The sequence below is a fragment of the Haemaphysalis longicornis genome, unplaced genomic scaffold, assembly GCF_048455015.1.
Source record: "Haemaphysalis longicornis isolate Haplotype H1 unplaced genomic scaffold, Haemaphysalis longicornis Haplotype H1 scaffold_304, whole genome shotgun sequence".
Classification (NCBI taxonomy): Eukaryota; Metazoa; Arthropoda; class Arachnida; order Ixodida; family Ixodidae; genus Haemaphysalis; species Haemaphysalis longicornis.
Genome location: NW_027526338.1, coordinates 40,850 through 60,208, shown reverse-complemented (window position 1 = coordinate 60,208; position 19,359 = coordinate 40,850). Strand labels below are relative to the sequence as shown.

The window sequence follows — 19,359 nt, the reverse complement described above, 5'->3', positions numbered from 1 at the left end:
AGCTCGTAGGCGCAAATGACGCAGTTTTTCACTATGAAATAAATCCTTGAATGGTGAGTTCACCGCCACTGATGTCTAGCAGTCTGGTTTCGTTGCTGCTTCATTCACGCAAGCATTAACTCCAAACCTGCATATAACGAAAACCTGCTGATGTAACAAAACATTGCAAACTTTTGTCAACTTCGTTATATCCAGGTTCGAATGTACTGTAGCTGCTCTCAAATAGCAGGGGCAGGAATGCGTGTCATGTCGTCGTAGTATGATGTAGTGGCGGTACTAAAGCACCGGCACAATCGTTTTCCAATGCCTCGCGCTAGAGCGTAGCGCGTAGTAAAAGAACACGCCGGGAAACTCGTTTTCCAACGCCTTGCGCTGAAAAGCTTCAACTCCGTGGGAAGAACGCGCACTAAGAGAGAGAGAGAGACACTTTATTTTACAACTGGGATTTAGGGGGGAGGGATGGCCGATACCCATACGGCTTCGGCGACCGCAAGGGCCCGTGCGGTTAAGAGTTTCCTGAACCGCCAGGTCCGAGCTCCCCAAGGCCTGTTCCCAGTGGTGGGGCGTGGGGTAGGAGGGAAATGGGTCGTGTGGACACTCACTCAGCGAATGAAAGTGGGTATCACGTTGGTGGCAATGAGGGCAGTGTGGTGTTGGAAACTTGTGTGGGTGCGTGTGTGTGAGCGTGGTTCTGTGGGGGAAGCAGTGTGTTTGTAGGATGCGCCACATGTTGGCGGCAGCGTGCTTTAGTGACGGGTGCGGTGCGGTGGGGGATAGTGCCTGCGGAGGAGTCGATAGTGCTGGGTGACTTCTCGATATGTTAGAAGTGCATACCGAGAAGCCGTCGGGACACCGCTGTTAGGCGGAAAAGAGAGGCTTGTTCGGGTGGTCAGTGCTCGAGCTTGATGGTGGGCCGCCTCATTACCGCTTATGCCAGTGTGAGCCGGGGTCCACAGCAGCGACACGGGTTGGGTGGGGGGCTTCTTCCGCAAGATTTGCAGTGCTACTTTAGATATGGGGCCTTTGGCAAAGTTGCGAAGTGATTGTTGGGAATCCGTGAGAATTTTACGGGGGGTGGGGGTTTGTGTGAGGGCGAGGGCCACTGCCGATTCCCCCGCTGTCACCGGGGAGCAGGGACGCCGGAACCGGGGGGGGCAAGGGGGGCCAGAGCCCCCCCAAGCATTTTTATGTCAGGGCTCGGCCCCCCTACTTCCTGCCTCATTGACATTTTTTTGCGCAACTTACGGTCTCCAAGTTTCTATAAATTTGGCTCCATCACTGACGTGAGAGTAGCCAATTTTGCGTTGATAATACTCGCAAAACGTGACAGCTGCAGCCACGGATTACCGAACCGACACGCTGACACTGGTCTGCGTGGCTGCAACTTGCGCTGAGGTAAAAAAAAGCGGGAGCTGTTTTCTCGTCTCCCTAGGCCTGCAGTCTCAGACGTTTCTTGTGCGGGGTTACAATAGGTATTGTACTGACTCAGCATCGCGACGTGGAATAATTGCCACCACCACCACTACCAACAACATCATCATCATCATCATCGGCCTATTTAAGTCCACTGCAGGACGAAGGCTTCTCCCATTGACTTCCATCCGCTCCTGTCCTGCGCTGTTCGAGTCCATTCTTTGCTTCCGAACTTTCGTATTTCGTCCCTCCATCGAGTTACCGGCCTTCCCCTCCTTCTGGTCCCGTCTCTCGGTAGCCACTCAGTTACCCTGGTGGTCCACCGGTTGTCATTTCGTCTCATTACATGGCCTGCCCAAGTCCATTTCTTCTTATTTTGAATTATGATATCTTCTACTCGAGCGTGTTTCCTGATCCAGGAGGCTTCGTTTCCTGTCCCTAAGTGTTACTCCTATCATTATTCGTTCCATGGCTCGTTGAGCCGACCTAAGTTTTCTTTCCAATTGTTTAGTAAGGCGCCAAGTTTCCGCCCCATATGTCAACACCGGTAGTACGCATTGGTTGTATACTATTCTTTTTAGTGATAGAGGTAGCTTAATTTTGAATATTTGGGGGTGCTTGCCGAATGCACCCCGTCCCATTCCTATCTGGGCCAGATTTCTTTCTCGTGGTTAGGGTCAGCACTGACAACCTGTCCAAGATGGATATAATCTTCTACTTCTTCTAGTATTTCGGTACCTAGGCGGAGGAGAGTGCTTCCAGCATGTTTATTTAGCATTACTTTAGACGTATTCATGTTTATCTTTAATCCGATGGCCCAGCTTTCTGACTAGGTCTTGAAGCATTTTTTACAGGTGTTCTGCAGTCTCACTGAACAAGACTATGTCGTCCGCAAACCTCAAATGGCTCAAGAATTCTCCGTTTGCCCGTAATCCCACCTCTTCCCAGTTAAGCTTCCTAAATATATTTTCCAGACATGCTGTGAACAATTTTGGTGCTCCCTTTTTGATCGTAAACTTTTCGCTTTTCGTGTGGAGGATTTTCCTGCCCGTACACCCCTTATATATGTCGTCTAGGAGTCTTATGTAAGTCTCCTCGATTCCCTGGTCTTTTAATGCTTCCAGCACTGCTGCGGTGTCTAGCGAATCGAACGCTTTTTCATAGTCTATGAATGCCATGTGAAGGGGTTTATTATACTCCGCTGATTTTTCAATTGCTTCATTGATGACGTGGATGTGATCTGTCGTCCTTTTCTAAAGCCGGCTTGCTCCCTCGGTTGTTGGAAATCTAGGCTGTCGCTTATGCGGTTAACTATTACCTTGGTAAACAACCAACACACCACCGAGAGGAGGCTGATCTCCCTTCTTGTGGATAAGAACCCCCCCCCCCCCCCGTAGGTGCGCTGCGCCACTGCTAATGGTGCTTTACATTACCTGCTTGTAGGGAGGCGGCGGCAGCAAAGAGACGAGTGCATTGAACCTTCGGGTCGGGTTATAACTATGCGAACTGACCCCTTCTTCTGGCGGCTTTTCTGTTTTAATCCGGTATTCAAATCCATCCACGCTCTTTCTCCGTATTTTTCCACGAACAAGCGCCCTCCCGTTCCCCAACGGCGTGTCGAGGGAAAACATGAAGTACAATGGCTAATTGTGTCTTACTTTACCTGCCAGTGGCGAGGCTGCGGTAGCGCAGACACAGGCGGCGGCAGCAGAGAGACGAGACGAGCCGTTTGAACCTTTGGGTCGCGAACTGACCCCTTCTTCTGGCGGCTTTTCTGTTTTAATCGGGTATTTAAATCCATCCGGGCTCTTTCTCTGTATTTTTCCACGAAGAAGCACTCACCGTTCCCCATCGGCGTGTTGCGGGAAACGCATGAAATACAATAGCTAATGGTGTCTTACTTTAACTGCCAGTGGCGAGGTTACGGTAGCGCAGACACAGGAGGCGGCAGCAAAGAGACGATAATTGCCTGGTGGGGTCATTCTCCCCGCGCGAGAAAGCGGCAGAGGGGCGCGCAGCTCCAAGTCAGTCTGGTCGGAAAAGGGGATTGACTCGTCACGCCGTGGCGGGGGAAGCAAGGCTTGAGAGTGAGTGGAGGAGCCAAACTAGAAACGACTGCTATTGATCCTTGAGGAGTGCTACCGAGGCTGAAAGGCGACGCCGAGCTTTTTCTGTCTTATCAGTAATGCTTGTCAGTAAGTGACGGCGGCAAGCGAGGTACACCAGCTTTTGATGGGTGAAACTGAAGAGAAACCGGCGAGCAGGATTTCGTATTTGTGTTGCACCGGAAGGGGCGACGGAGCGGACAATGTTACCATGCACCAGAAGCCGAGGCGGCAGACAGACGACCATTCTTGCGATGGATGACCATAGCTCTCGAAAGTACGGAGAATTCGGCGCGTCATCGTAAAAGCCACGTGGAAGACCTTAGGTTAACGCACCCACCGGCATGTGTGGTGGTTTGGCGGCAAGATAAGCCGCCAAACGATGCCGCGCCGCCGTGCAGAAGCGCCAACAACAGTTGTTCTGTGCCACCCGTTTCTCCCCTCTATTCCACGTCTTTGTCGAAACCGCAGGAGCGTTCTGTGTACATTATAGGTGTGCAGTCCTCACGTTCGTGCACGGCGTGTTAGCTCTCTGAAATGGGGAGGAACGGAGTGTTTCTATGTAAAACGCGTATGGCGGCACTTTAGCTCAACGCATCCAGCGGCATGCGTATTGTGGCGGCGGAAGGGCTCGCACGTGGGCCAGGTCCTTTAGCTTTAAAGAATAGCGCGAAAATAGCGCGAACGATGCCGCGGCGGCGTTGAACATCCTGTAAGGTGCTGCAGTGTGTCCCCACCTTCCTCACCTATTTCCTGCGTTTTTTTCTAACCGGCAAGGGCATTGAGCGGGTATGCAGTCTTGCAGTGCGCCCAAGGCGTGTCCCTCTTTTGAGGGTGGTGCAGCAGAGAGGGGACCTGTCACTTTTCCGATGGGACAGCATTGTTTGCGGAGACTTTCTGACGTTGGAAACCACGAAACGATGGGCAGATTAAAAGGCCCTGCGGCGGGTCACAAGGTGTTTAAATAAGCAAGTTCAGCTTGTGCGAAGCTGCACTAGTCCTTCGCACAGGAGGCACGACCGCGACCGGCCCTACTACCGGACCGGCAGACTGCGCTCGCTACGGTATGTACCGTCCTTTACAATTATTATCAGTTCGGTAGGCCTGTTTAGTCTTCCTTTTTTGGACATAGACAATCAGTCACTTATACACACTACGCTACAAATTCACTAGGCCCGTTGGCGCAGTTTGTGAGCAAAATAGTCGTCATTTTCCATTTAGGCGTTGGAAAGGACGTTCTTATGAATTTATCCACATGTTGCCCTTAATTCTTGAGACGCGACAGCCTGTTCTGATCTTATGTTCTACTTCCTCCAATCAGCATGTAACGGCTTTGGCAGTACTTTTAGACCGCGTTTACTACATAAAGATCGGTGAGATACTGTAGGCTTTTAGAAGCAAGGTGCATCCGCGCTAATACCTTGATGGACGTGAACGGAGAACGAAAAGAAGTTATGATATAAAGTTCTCATTAAAGAGCATTGCTGGTACCCGGTAAGAAAGTCGAACGTTATTTAGCTAGGTCATGAATTTTACTTGATGTTTGTTTTTATTTCTTTTGACGATTTGATATTTACGCTTGATGTAGAAAAAGAAGACTGTTTCCTTTTGATCGTAAATCTTGATCGTAATCTTCTTGCACATGAACTGGAATTCTATGCTATTCGAGGTATGGCTTTCAGCCTTATTACATTATAATTTAGTCATCGTTCCCAGTTTGTGACAATAATACAATTGCAAGTCGGATATTCAGGAAACATGTTCTGGTGTTCCCCAGGGCAGTATTCTAGGACTGCTCTTATTTCATATTTATATTAATGACATTGTGCAGATAGACCCGTCAGTGAAGTTCGTAATTTACGCCGACGACACGAGTTTGTTTATCGCAGAAGAGGCTAGCGAGAGATTACTCCAACGAGGTAATGAGGTCGTTGAAAAATTAGCCGTATGGGCTTGTTGCAGTGGGTTCAAGAATAACACTGAAAAATCTAAGGCAGTTATTTTTGGTGCAAAAGGTGAATATGTCAATAAAAACCAATATTTAGTTTTAAATGCGTGTCCTGTAGAGATTGTAGCCAGCTTTAAAAATCTTAGGAGTAGTTTGGGAACACATGCTTTGGGAATTGCACGTTGACCAAGTTGTCAACAAACTGTCGAGAGTAACGAGATTGCTTTACAAAAATAGTGACCTATTGCGGACGAATACAAAGCTACTCATTTATTATTGGCTGTTCCTGTCGTACTTAAACTGTTGTTTTCTTGTTTGGGGCCCAACAACGGTTACAAATATTCCTACAATATCTAGGTGCAAAATAAAGCTGTTCGATTTATACCCAACGTTGCAGCAGACAAGCCAACTAGATCTTTGTTCAAATAGTTTGGTTTAGTCAACACGAACAATTACTATAATTACCGTTTATGGAAGGCGTGGGTTGCTGAAAGAATAAGGGAAACGTTTTCTATTTGTACTATGTCCAACCTAACCGTTAAAGAGCATTCCTACAACACGAGACGACCTGATTATTAGACTCTCCGTCCCACTAGAACAAATTATGACGACCACTTGATGCAAAACATTGTCCCGAAACTTTGGATGAGCAGTGGAAATCGACTTACATTCAAAGATGGGCTTGATTTGTATGTATAGCGTAGTGTTTGAGCGCCATTGTCGCTAATGTAGCGTTTGTTTTTAACTTTACCACCTTTCTTATTTTTTTCCGTTTCCATTGTTTGCGAGTTGTACATCTCCCATGCAAGTGTTGTATAGGTGTTTGTAGCATGCAAATTTTGGTTTTTCTCTGATGTGAATAGCTTTGCTTGAATTATTTATGATTTCACTGTTGTACGCCATTTTCTTTTCTCCGAGTGGGAGAACTTTAACAGTTTGGTTTGTCACCGAAGCATCCCGTGATTTTCTCACATATGTGTTTTTATGTTAATGTTTTAATACGTTTTCTCATGTGGTATTACAACTATGTAGCTGCTGACCTCGTAATCGGGCGGGGGGAGGGGAGCAATGTCAAGCTACGAATGTTTCTATTTGCAAACATTAAATAAAGTTTCTATGTCGACGTCTATGACAGCCACCACTTGGGGGGTCTCGGGGCCTTTGGGCTGTCTTTCAGATTTTTTTAAATAGGCCATAAAATATCCCGAACCCGAATTACCGAATTAAAAATACTTCCTAGCTCTCATATTATAACAGCCACATGCTGCTCGGCATTTCCTAGTACAAATGCAATTTAAGTTCCCATTATTCAAATTGATATAGCCCTCGGATTACGGATCACCGCTTTTCTATACAATAAAATATTTGGCCTCTATATTTTCTTTCGTACTGGTCACAAACTGTTCAAAACAGAAAAAGAAACAGGACAGAGGTCTATCAACGCTGAGTTTTGTTCAGCTCGATCCATGTTGCACTGTTAGTGCAACAAAACCAAACGAACTGGGGCATTGATCATGCCGACGTGTGTTAGGTGTGGGCAGCGTCAACTAACGGCTCTTTTATTTGATCCCAGCCCTCACGCAATGCCCGGCTCCCAAAGAAAGATCAGTGGTTTCTTTCTACGAGCTCCAAAGCGTGCATGCCTTGGAAGCAGAGATTGTCAAGGTATAATAATGCACAGATTTTTGTATATAATCACGAGTTCTGTTTGTGTGAATGCCTCCGTTCAACAATTCTCTTTGCTTCTACGCTTTTCTCTGTCGCTACCAGATATTTCTTCTGAAAGACCCGGCCTACAGTGTCATCGCGCAGAGCAAGGCACAGGCCATGATGGTAATAATTGATATTTCATTGATACATTTTTGCATTTTAAAAGTGGCATTTTGAGACAGTTAAGGACGGTGCGAATTTTGCAGAAATTGGTCCATCCCGTACCGACAACACGAACGCCGTTGTTGCACAACCATTACCTGACGACAGCGCCCGTCCTCCGGACCTGTCACCACTGTCGACTGATTGCTCAGCGGGTAAGTAGTTTCAGTATATCCAAATTAAGGTCATGCCTATCGGTTATGCCAATAATACTTTTTTGTTAGACATAGTCTAGGGAAAATAGCGTAAACTTGATTTAAAAACCGAATAGGAACAGAAGAAGCAATGAATGCCTTTTATTTCATTTGTACAAGCCCAAACATCGCGGCCTGCTAGCCGGACGGAAGAAGCAACCAGCTCGGACGAAATGAGCAATCTGCAATCGCTCGCCTTCAAGAATTCGAGAGAGAGTTTGTGGGCCTGCTCTCTACGGCATGCCCAGGAATGAGGCACACTGCGGTTGCGTGAAAGAACTCTTTACTTACATCCTCCACGCTGTCGCCCGTCCGGGCATACACACACCAGCTAAGAACACTCTGCGTCCCGAGTCCCAGTCCCCGCGCGCGGCCCTTCAGCACCACCCGCCCGTTCCTACCCGTCCACTCGCGCCATCTCTCCGGCGACCGGGCCGCACGGTAGGCGAGGAGGGCGAGGGGCTCCGGGCGACACCCCCTAGACCAGAAGGTGTGCCGAGGCGCTCCCCACATCTCTCCCCCCCTCAAACACGGGGTACGGGTCCGTCAATGAAGATCGTCCTCGGGTTCCTAGCGCACGTGGAACCGCTGGTCGGCGCCCGGGGCCGCCCTGTGCAGCTGTGGGTGGGACGGCACCCGCCGAAGTGTGGCAGCATGCCGCTCTGTCGCCATCGTCACCACGTAGGCGCCCGCAGGAGCGCATTCTCGGGTGCCGGCGCAGGATTCCATGGAACGGCCAGGCTCCTCTCGACAGCGCCCCGGCGTCCCGATCTCCGCTGCTCGGCGCCGGAACCGGAGGCGCCGCGATGAGCCCGGGGCAAACCCGGTTGACGGGCGCTCGTAGAGGCTCGAAGCCCCCGAACGAGCTGTAGGCTTTGCGCCAACTTTCGCCTCCACGCCAGGGTTACAGCTCCGCGAGGAGCTCAGCAGGCCTCCAACCCATGAAGAGGACTCCGCCGTCGACCAGGAGGCGAACCGCAGCCGCCTCGCCTCTCCGAAGGGCGGCGGGACCACCCGGACCGTGGCAACAGCTCCCGGGTCGTACCGGGAAGGCCCTCTGCTCGGCAGGCCCAGGCCGGACTCGAATGCCCAGGCACGAACGTTTCGCCCCCCACCACCAGGCCGGTGGCGCGAAGCTCCCGGGTCGCACCGGGAGGGCCCGCTGTCGGCAGGCCCAGGCTGGCATCGTAACGGCCAGACACAAAACCACACCTCGCACCACCGCACAGGTGGCGCGATGAAGCTTGAAGCGGTGACTTCGCTGCGGGTTGCTCCGTGGTAGAACCACGTGAGACCCGGACCCGTGGGGGGTAGACACTACCGCACCCTCAGGTCGTAACGATGGGTGCGAACCCTATCGCCGGCCGTTCTGTCATTAGAAGCGGGACTCCCACCTTCTGGTTCCGCTACCACCTGTTCGTCATCGCCAGTGCGAACATGATAGGCCTTGAGATCGCTAACGTGCACAGGACCCACCAGCTCGTCGCTTTCAAGCGACTGCATCTCATACGTGAGCAGAGTCGTCTGCGCCGTAATTCTGTATGGCCCTTGCCATTTGTGTGCGAGCGCTGCACTGAAACCGCGTGCAGCGTTGCTGAGTGGGTGCGTTCTCCTTAGCACTAGATCACCGATGTTGTACACAAGGTGACGACGGCCTTTGTTATACTGCTCGGCTTGCTCCATGCGCGCCACGTCGAGATTCTCCCGAGCCGTGCGTTGCGCTGCCAAAAGGCGTTCCCGGAGCCTAGCCGCGTACTGCGACAGAGAAGGGGCGTTACCCGCCGCCGCGTACTGCAGTGCATTTTCCATTGGAAAAGCGATCTCTCTACCGAAGTTTAGGTAACCTGGTGTCAAACCCGTTGACCTATTTACGGTAGTCCTAGTCGCGAAAGCCAGCTCAGGCAAACGCGCGTCCCAGTCCTTATGCTCCTTGGTTGTCGCAACCAGCATGCACTTCAGGTTCCTGTTCACCCTCTCAGTGATGTTGCTCTGAGCATGATAAGGACTCGTTTTCCTGTGCCGAATGTGCAGCGCTCGACAACAGTCTGAAAAGACTTTGCTTGTGAAATACGAAGCATTGTCAGTGATCAGGTCGGAGGGGAAGCCGAAACGAGTGAATGTCTCCACCAGCATCTCTACGATCCGCTCCGACGCTAGCTTTCTAAGGGGAAACAACTCCACCCACTTAGAAAAGTGGTCCGTTATAACCAGAATGAACTGGTTTCCTCGCGCGGATCTTGGGAGGGGTCCCATTACGTCACACGCTACAATCTGCCACGGGTAGCTGCTTTCCACCGGCTTCATGAAACCCACAGGCTTCCCAGCGCGCGGCTTCGCTACCTGGCAAAGAGGGCAAGCGCGGGAATAGTTCAGCACGTCTCTCCTCATGCCTGGCCAGGTCGCGACACGGCATAACTTGTCGTAAGTCTTACTGCCGCTGCCATGTCCTGCCAGCGCTGAGTCATGAAAGTACCGCATGAACCGTTTCCGCAACTTCCTCGGGACCACGACTCGAAAGGGGGATGAAACCGCCTCTTCGTCGTCCAGTTGGGGAATGTAGCGAAGTAATAAGCCATCGTCGCCCAGCAGATACGCGTCAAACCCCTCAGCGTTACCGGTGCAAGCTACGCCGCTCGTTAGCCTTTTCAGCACCCGCTGGCACAGACCGTCTGCTTTCTGGGCCTCAATGAGCTCTTCCTTACTCACTACCTCCCCCCAAGACAGATTCCTTTCTGCCTCTGTTCTCGGGGGACGAGAAATCGCCGCTGCGAGATGCCGCTTTTCTTTCTCTTTGCGGCCGGCCTCGACTCCTCCGTCCGGCCCTTCCCTCTGGGGCCGTTATCCGCTCCCCCTCCCGACCAGGCGCAACCCGGTTCGAGCGATTCCACGGGGTCCGGCGAGTAGCGCCAGTAGGTAACCCACCGGGTTTACGCAGGCCTGAATAAATGTTGTTTCTCTCTCTCGGGTCTCGGCGGCAAGCTGTAGTGAAGCTCGGCGAGTAAATCAGCCTGAATTACTCGCGCTTCTTGTGCTAGGGCCTCAAAGTTGCGAAAACTCCGGCCCCGCAGGTACGGTCTGAAACGCGGGTGGCATTGCCTGCACACGCGCGCTACCTTGACGGCGTCGGCTGCCTCGGGGTCGGCCCGTTCGTACAGCTCCTGCATCGCCCGCACGTACTCGAGGAGGCTCTCCTCAGGGTGCTGCGTGCGAAGGGCAAGCTCGTCCCTCATACGGTGTTCGTAATCGGGTGGCAGGAATTCAGCGCGGAAGCGGTCCTTAAAATCTGCCATCGACTCGAAAGCCGGTTGGCAGCGCCTCCAACGCGCAGCGCTTCCTACCAGTGCCACGGGCAGGACCCGCCTCAGCACGTCATCATCCGATGCGCCTACCACAGTCTGATACGAATCCAGTTGCTGCAGGTATTCGCAAACGGATTTCACGTCTCCGTAGCCGGAATAGGAGGGAACCTCGATATTCAAACGCAGCTTCGAGACCGGCACTACAGGACCCGCGGTGGGAGCCGCTGGCGCCGAACCGAGCATTCGGGTCATCTCCGCGAACATCCCGGTCATCTGCCTCATCATTGAGGCGAGATCTGCGGGCTGCAACTGACCAGCAGCCTCCTGCGCAGCGGCCGCTGAGTCTCCCCCCGAGCCCTGCGGCTCCTCCTTCTCTCCCGTCTCTCTCCTTGTGGTAGGAGCCATTTCCAGCGAACTACCCAACAAAAAGCTGGCTCAACCACGCCAAACTGTAGACGCGAAATACAGAGGAAGCCGCGCTAACTACATACGCAACGCGACAAACACACTCCACACACAAATCTATAATGGAAGCAAAAAACGAACGTCAAGACAATACATTCGACCAACGGGGCTGAACTACAGCCACATTAAAATACAAAAAAACTGCAGTAGGAACACGTCAAAATACACAAGCGACTAATATCCCTACAAATGCTAAATACACTCGCAATGTAACCACTCAGGCCGTTACCCGAACAACAGAAAAAAACGCAAGAAAAACTTCAGGCATCTACAGCCATCGTAAAACCTAAGCAAACTAAAACACTGGCCTCAAAACTAATTTACAAACATGCCTCTACACGGCTCAAAGCCCTGGTCTCCCACTGCCAAAATGGCGCTTCCTTCCCGGAACAAAGGAATGCCGTCCCAAACCGCAGTGGGCCCCTTCCCGGCAGCCGCAGAGAGCAAATGTCCACGGGTGGGCTTGACATCAGCCCCACGTTCGGGCGCCAGATGTGAGCCTGCTCTCTACGGCATGCCCAGGAATGAGGCACACTGCGGTTGCGTGAAAGAACTCTTTACTTACATCCTCCACGCTGTCGCCCGTCCGGGCATACACACACCAGCTAAGAACACTCTGCGTCCCGAGTCCCAGTCCCCGCGCGCGGCCCTTCAGCACCACCCGCCCGTTCCTACCCGTCCACTCGCGCCATCTCTCCGGCGACCGGGCCGCACGGTAGGCGAGGAGGGCGAGGGGCTCCGGGCGACACCCCCTAGACCAGAAGGTGTGCCGAGGCGCTCCCCACAAGTTCAAGCGAGGACGAGTCAGCGCTGAACGACCATCCGTCACTTCCGGCAAAAAACTACAGGTTCCCAAAAAACCAAGGAGGTAGACCATGTCAACGTGGCTGGTTTGAGCGATTTTCTTGGCTGTCCTACCAAAGCAAGAGCGACTTAGTCTTTTGTCAAGAGTGCCGTCGACATTTCAAGAAAAAAGGGGACAACACTAGAAATGTGGAGCGAGCTTTTGTTAAGACTGGTTTTAACAACTGGAAAAAGGCTATCGAAAGGTTCAAATCGCACGAAAAGAGCCAATTTCACGTTGACTCCGTGAGCCTAAACTTGTCATACCAGAGAGGCATTCCTGTTTTGAGTCTCCTTTCGCAGCAATGCAACAAACATCAGGAGGATGCCAGGGCAGTACTTCGCGTCATAGTTAGCTCTGTGCGCTATCTCTGCCGCACAGGGCAAGCTCTTAGAGGACAAGGTAAACTGGATGGAAATTTTCTCGATTTGCTTCATGAGAGATCAGAGGATGTCCCGGTCCTTAAGACGTGGATGGCTAAGAGGGACAAATGGGTGAGCGGGGACGTGCAGAATGAGCTTATAGAAATTATGGCGCATACCGTACAGCGAGAGATTGTGGAGGACGTGAAATCCAACCCGTTCTACGGTATCATCGCTGATGGAACAACGGATGTGAATGGTGACGAGCAGTTCACCTTTTGCGTGCGGTGGGTGCAGAGCAAGACCCTTGAGCTTCGGGAAGAGTATATTGGCATGTACAACGCGCCCGACAGCAGAGCTGAAACTCTATACTCTGCCATCAAGGACATGCTTTTGCGCCTGGGCCTAGACTTTCACTGCGTCCGTGGCCACTGCTTTGATGGGGCGGCAAATATGTCCGGTCGTTTTTCGGGTGTACAAAAAAGAATTAGCGATTGCGAACCGCGTTCTTTGTATGTCCACTGCAGTAATCACTGTTTAGATCTTGTACTGCAGGAGGCTAGCAGGAGCTGCGACATAATTGGAGACGCTCTTAGCACTGTTAAAGATATTTCCAACGTAATCCTCGACTCCAAAAAGCGCAAAAGTGCTTACGCCAACATAGTAGTTTCTACAGGGGGCGAAGTAGATTTGGAGAACGGTTCCAGGCCAAACAATTTACTGCCGCTTTGCCCTACGCGATGGACCGTTAGAGTTAAGTCCATGCAAAGGTTTCTTGACAACTACGCTAGGGTACAGGAGACGCTCAAGGAGCTTTTGGAGACACCAGGTTCAGTGACAGATGGCAGCAAGGCCATTTTCAGGGGTTACTACACCCTTTTGCAGAAATTTGAAACGTTGTTAGGGATCAACATTTCCATAGCTTTTTTCGGCCCTTGAGAAGAATTGGCAAGGGCTTTCCAGAGCTCAACATGTCGAGCGGCGGGTGCAAAAGAGGCTGCAGAGGCACTCCGCGAGGCGATCTCTCGGCTGCGCTCTGATGCCGCGTTTGAGGAGCTGTGGCAGCACACGAGCACAACTGCAGCACGCCTATGCCTGAAAGAGCCTCGAGTGTCCAGGCCGGCAAAACCGCCTAGGCGGTACGAGGCGACTGACAGGCCTGTTCAGCCAGTTACACTCGACGTTAAAGCAGCACTGCGCAAGGAGTATTTCGCTGCTGCCGATCGGATTATGAATGAAACGCAACGGCGTTTTGAGCAGCCGGGCATGTTACAGCTCGTAAAACTGGAAGGCATTTTAGCCAGCGCTGCAAGGGGAACTCAGTTCACAGCTGATGGGCTAAAGGCGTCTTTGGGAGTGCATGCAGTAGATTTTGACCTGTGCAGACTCTTGGCGCAGTTTCTGCTTCTACCAACTCTTCTACACGATGCCGATTCCACCACATCCCTGGGCATTTTGAAGATGCTGCAAAGCAAACCGGAAAACATTCGCGAGCTAATGGACCAGGTCGTGCGGTATGTTCAGCTTTTGCTGTCCATACCTGCATCGGTCGCTTCTGGGGAGCGCTCTTTTAGTGCTCTGCGCCGAGTAAAAACTTATTTGCGCAACCGAATGACCCAGAAGAGGTTGTCGCATCTTCTGATTTTGAACATTCATAAGGAAAGAACGGCGGCCCTCAGGTTAGAGGACATCATCAAAGAATTTGTGAGCAGAACAGCGGAGCGAGTAGCAACCTTTGGTCCCGTCTAGCTGTCCGAAATGCCTGCTGCTTTTGTGCATTTTTGACATTCATGTACAGTCATGGTCACATGAAGTGCGAACACAAAATTATGAACAAGAACACGCAAAATTGAAAAATGCTGTTCTTGGAGGTCCAAAAATGGCGCACTGTTGGTATATTTTGAAAGCCACATTTTCCATCTTTGTTATTGTTATTAGGCCACACATCAATGTGACTTGCATGGAGAGAAATCGCGCTATTTATGTGTTCTGGTTTATATTATCCTGGTCGCGTTTCATTTGTCCGTGACTATACATACATGTATTATAGCGTGCTTGTTCGTATTGTTGCATTTCCATTATTTTTATGTCATGTTTTTATATGCGTCAATATACAAATAGAAACAGACCTAACTTTACAGGATGGCATCAAAGAACTTTGGAGATAGCAGCAACCTTTGGTTCCACCTAAGCCCCTATAGCAATAACACCACTGACTGATAAGTGTGATGCTTGTGTGCAATATTTCCAATTGTATGTATGTATTATAGCGTGGCTGTTTGTACTGTGGTATTGCAATTTTTGTATTTGTATTACGCTTGTTTTCTGCGCCATTGTATAAACGTACCAAACATTCTGTTGCTTAAATAATATGTCAAATGCGAATAAATATGCGGTCACTGAAAATTCACGCTATTTTCTGCTTAATAGTACGCGGCCTATCTTGACTAAGATGGCCACTCGCAACACATTCTCTTTCTTCCCCCTTCCCCATCCCGTTTATTTTTTATTCAATGAACGTATAATAAGCACAATTTAAAGTTAAGAATAACCAGTGGGTAAAAAAAGATTTTTGCACGTGGTTAATAGAAAAGAAGTCGATTTTTTTTCTTTCTAGCGAAACTCTGATTTTAATCGCGTAAAAATTTCGAAGTACATAAAAAAATAAAAAAATTGCTTCAGCCCCCCCACTGAAAATATAGTTCCGGCGTCACTGCCGGGGAGTTAGTGAAAATGGTTATGCAATTGCTTGGTGCATCTGTGAGTGAGGTAAGCACTACTGCAGTGAAGGCTTCCTTGGAGTGATACTGTGCTGCGTCCACGTACAGCGTGTGCTCCGAGGGTGGGTAGTGGGTGTTGTGGTGTCTTGCTCTAGCTTGTCTGGCCGAATGGAAGGTTGTGTGCATGTTTCGAGGAATCGGCCTGATCTTGATAAGTTGACGTAGGTCGTTTGGGATGACCTGAGGTGGGTCGAGGGGTACTGGTGGGTTGAGGTTAATCCGCTGGAGGATCCTTCGTCCCGGGAGGGATTGAGACAATCGGTTTATTTGAGCTGTTCTGTGGGCCTCGACAAGTGGCGTACTAAAAGAACATACCGGGGCACTCGCCTTCCAACGCCTCGCGCTATCGAACGCTTCGCGCTTAAAAGACACGACACTTCCACCAAAGCTGTCTACCTCTACCCCCAACGGTTTCATCTCCGTGGGCAAAAACGCCAAGGCGCCACTTATACTCTGCCACTCTGCCCGCTTCACTCCTCCGCAGGTTTCACGTTAGTGAAAGTGGCCCGTGGTTTCTTTTTTTTTTTTTCGTAGAATACGCCCTTAAAATTATAGATTTTTCTACCGTACCACGTACGCGCCTCCTCATTGGTTAAGTGTGCTGCGCAGTAGACCAGACAGACAAGGAAACATCGGCGAAATGTGGACGGGAGGTATTAGTACTAAAGAACTTAAACAGCGGGTGCGCTAGCTCCAGGTAGACACGCCAGGTAACATATTGACAGGTAATTACAAAGTTTCCGCGTTAAACTTGATTATAGTGGAGTGGAGCATATTCTGCTTTTATATAGAGATTACACATATATTATTGTTATAATCATGTATTTATGCAGTGCTGTATAAAAGTGTCTCGGCTGTGGTCTGGGGTTAAGAAAGTTTGGCGCACCATTTTTCCTCACACACATGGGAAAAAGTCTAGCAGGGCCAAATGATTGTTGTCGATATAAGTACAACCTCCCCAAGTAATGTTGTAGACCGTGCGAGGTTTGTCTGGATAGATCAGGTTAGTTAGCCTAACACCAAAATCGGCTTCCTCTTGTACTATAGAGGGCATTGTTCAGTCTATTCTGTTTCGTTTTAAAGCTTTGAACTCACGCCAGTGATTTGAGCACTTCCGTCTTTCCTTTCTTTAGCAAACCGTTCCGCTTAGAAATGTGCGCAAGAGGAGACAGCTGTAGCCACGGGTTGCCGTAATAAAGTTTTCCTACGGTTTGTTTGCGACACGGGGAGGAGAAGATTTCAATTGCAGTAAAAAAAATCCCAGGGATGCCTTCTACGAGTCGATGCTTAGAACACCAGTCTCTGCTCGACAAATAAAGATTTATTCTCGTGCTCGATCTCTCTTAAAATGAAACAAAGCCGGGCTTTAAAATAATGTCACACCCCAGAAATGCAACGTACCTCTCTTTCCGAGGTGGTCAGACCATTGTACGAATTTTTTTTTCATATCCGTGCACACAGTAACAATACTAGCAAAAAAAAAAAGTTCCTTACTCAAACATAAGATCGATTCACTTTTGTGCCTTGCCTTTTTCCTGCCTAAGCATAGGTTACTTGTTTGTCTTTCTGTTCAAAATAAGTTATTGTTCTTATTATTATTATTATTATTATTATTATTATTATTATTATTATTATTATTATTATTATTATTATTATTATTATTATTACTATTATATGGCCGATAACGTCGCAACAAGGCGCCCCTTTAGCATTATAAGTTTTGTTCTTGTCTCAGCATTTTGTTTCAGCATAAGTGTTGGAAGGCAAAAGTTACACGAGTTCGTTTTGTGGAGACGGCCTCACGAAGCCTCCTCAGGCGGTTAGTCGGAAGGACAATTCCACCTTCGCACCCTCTTTTTTGGGTGTGGCATTGTGGGTCAATGTTTCTCGGTATAGGTTTGATAATTTGGGATTATTTGGACATAGGCGTTTTCCCCCTCCCTTGAAAGTGTCCCGCCGAAGTCTCTTCTTCTGATGGACGGAAGGCAGAGCCGGGTGGAGAGATCTGGGAGGGAGAGAGGGGGTGGGGGGGAGCGTTTAGTGCAGGTCGGCGCCCGCCGGAGCCCTGTGCGACCGCCCTAGTCGCCCACCCCTAGGACCGGCACTGAGTCACGGGTAGTATCGGGTGCAACGAGTAACGATGTTAAAGTCGGGGTGCTCCGTTGGCAGAACAATTCATGTGGCTGGCGCAATTTTTCAACGGTGCACATGTTTAGATGGCTTGAAGGGCAAATAGATTTCGGAAAGGGCATTTCGTCGGATTTCCCAATGTTACTCCCCCCCCCCTCGCGCGCTTTTTAGCGCCCGTAATTGCTGGAGATCTGTCGTACCATGCAGCATTACGTAGTACTCCCTTTTCCCAGCCTTGTTGTCAATATCTAGCCAACAGAAAAAGAGTCCTGTTAAGTCTTCCGCCCACCCGGGCTGTGTTGCACCATGGTTGGGATGCGCGAAGCCTGTTCGTCTCGGCTCTTGCACGTACACGGTGCTCCAGAGCCAAGGGAAACATTCATTTCTCGTGCCAATATGCTGAGAACATCCATTTCGTCCCCCTCCCCCTCACCCCTTTTTTCGCATGGAGAGGAGTGCCTTCTTTTATAAGTTTCACAGAAATTTCCCCAGGTACTGCACAACATGAAACTGGCGGCTCTTCTCTTCAGGCATGAATTAAGGTGACAGTAAAAAAAAATTGAGAATAAATGGTACCCTGCTCTATATGATTGCGCGAAATCCTCGAAAATAAAAAAAAATAACTTTTTGTGTTGAAAGCGCTGGCTTGGTTTCGCCTAAATGGTTGTGCGAAATTTGGTCTATAAAGCGGTGTTTTAAGTAGGCAGCAAGTACCTTCTTGTTTAGAGATTTTTCGTATCTCATGTAACAGCACCTATACAGGGTGTTGCGACGATAATTGGAACACTTTATAAATTTTTCCTGGGCGAACCGCCGCTCTGTTCGTGCTCAAACTTGCCACGAAGGTCGCATTTTGTGGTCTATTTTGTTTGATACCGGGAACGACGATGGCACTTACCTGTTTATCCTGAAAATAAATAAAAACGATTTTCGCCTATGGGAAAATGGCGGCTGATTTGGACGTGCGAGCATAGGCGTGCGCACAGGGGGGGCAGAGGGGGCGGCCGTCCTCCCTAATCATCTGAAGGGGGGCGCCAAATTGGCCCATATTTTGCCAATGCAACACATTAAACTGAAAATTTCTGCTCAGAAATATTTTATATGTGTTGCAATCGCATCGCATTGAAATAAAAATTTTATAACCATCCGTTCGGACCGCTAGGCCTTCAGTGGGAAGAGGTTGGGAGTTGCTGTAAGGGCGGGGGGGAGGGGGGGGGGGCGCAGCGGTAAGGCTTTGCCCCCCCTAATCGATAACTCTGTGCACGCCTATGCGTGCGAGCCAGCGCAAGTTGATGTTGGAACGACGGAACCACCTGCAGAGTGAAACGCCCGTTTGGGATTCACGTACGGAGCCAAATGGTGCAGCAGACGATCAGAAAATGCACCTAGAAATGAGCTAGCAGACGATCAGAAACCCCGGTTTTCGGGCTCGCACGTCCAAATTAGCCGCCATTTTTCCATAGGCGAAAATTGTTTTTATTTATTTTCAGGATAAACAGGTAAGTAACGTCGTTGTCCCCAGTGTCAAACAAAATAGACCACAAAATGCGACCTTCGTGTTAAGTTTGAGCGCAAACAGAGCGTCGGTTCGCTCAGGAAAAATTTTTAAAGTGTTCCAATTACCGTCGCAACACACTTACATCCGGCGTAATTTTTGATGGAGGCGAAGTACAAAAAGAAACGCGAGGGCGAGATTTAAGTGCACACCAAGAAAAATGTAGGGTTTTAAAAACCGGCATTACGCCGCATCGCCAAGAAAAGATGCTGGTCCTGTCTGAATAGACCCATATTTGACCACCCATCGAACGATACAGCGTTTCATGCTTAATTGATTTTTAAAAAAAATGTTTCAGCCATAAAACCAATTATTTCCCACACTGCGCTTATTTGACATCCTGTTTGTAAGAGAAGAAATCAAATTTGAGGATACGATAATATTCCCACTTG

At 49.7% G+C, this 19,359-nt stretch overlaps 2 protein-coding genes and 1 long non-coding RNA gene across 3 annotated transcripts; 2 read left to right on the top strand and 1 right to left on the bottom strand.

The window, feature by feature from the left end:
• Positions 1-6,760: 6,760 nt before the first annotated feature.
• Positions 6,761-7,749, top strand: LOC144177769 (uncharacterized). The gene is made up of 4 exons (XR_013323848.1): positions 6,761-7,131; positions 7,237-7,299; positions 7,383-7,493; positions 7,653-7,749. It is a non-coding gene; the product is annotated as an uncharacterized LOC144177769 (long non-coding RNA).
• Positions 7,750-10,459: 2,710 nt separating this feature from the next.
• LOC144177777 (uncharacterized) lies at positions 10,460-11,428 on the bottom strand. Its single transcript, XM_077705346.1, has one exon. The coding sequence runs from the start codon at positions 11,234-11,236 to the stop codon at positions 10,460-10,462; it is 777 nt and encodes a 258-aa protein (XP_077561472.1). The 5' UTR covers positions 11,237-11,428.
• A 2,067-nt stretch (positions 11,429-13,495) lies between these two features.
• Positions 13,496-14,891, top strand: LOC144177771 (uncharacterized). The gene has a single exon (XM_077705342.1). The coding sequence runs from the start codon at positions 13,733-13,735 to the stop codon at positions 14,249-14,251; it is 519 nt and encodes a 172-aa protein (XP_077561468.1). The 5' UTR covers positions 13,496-13,732; the 3' UTR covers positions 14,252-14,891.
• Positions 14,892-19,359: the final 4,468 nt, after the last annotated feature.

Coding starts and splice junctions, on each gene's coding strand:
- LOC144177771 (XM_077705342.1), top strand. CDS start 13,733: ATGAATGAAACGCAACGGCGTTTTGAGCAGCCGGGCATGTTACAGCTC.
- LOC144177777 (XM_077705346.1), bottom strand. CDS start 11,236: ATGGCTCCTACCACAAGGAGAGAGACGGGAGAGAAGGAGGAGCCGCAG.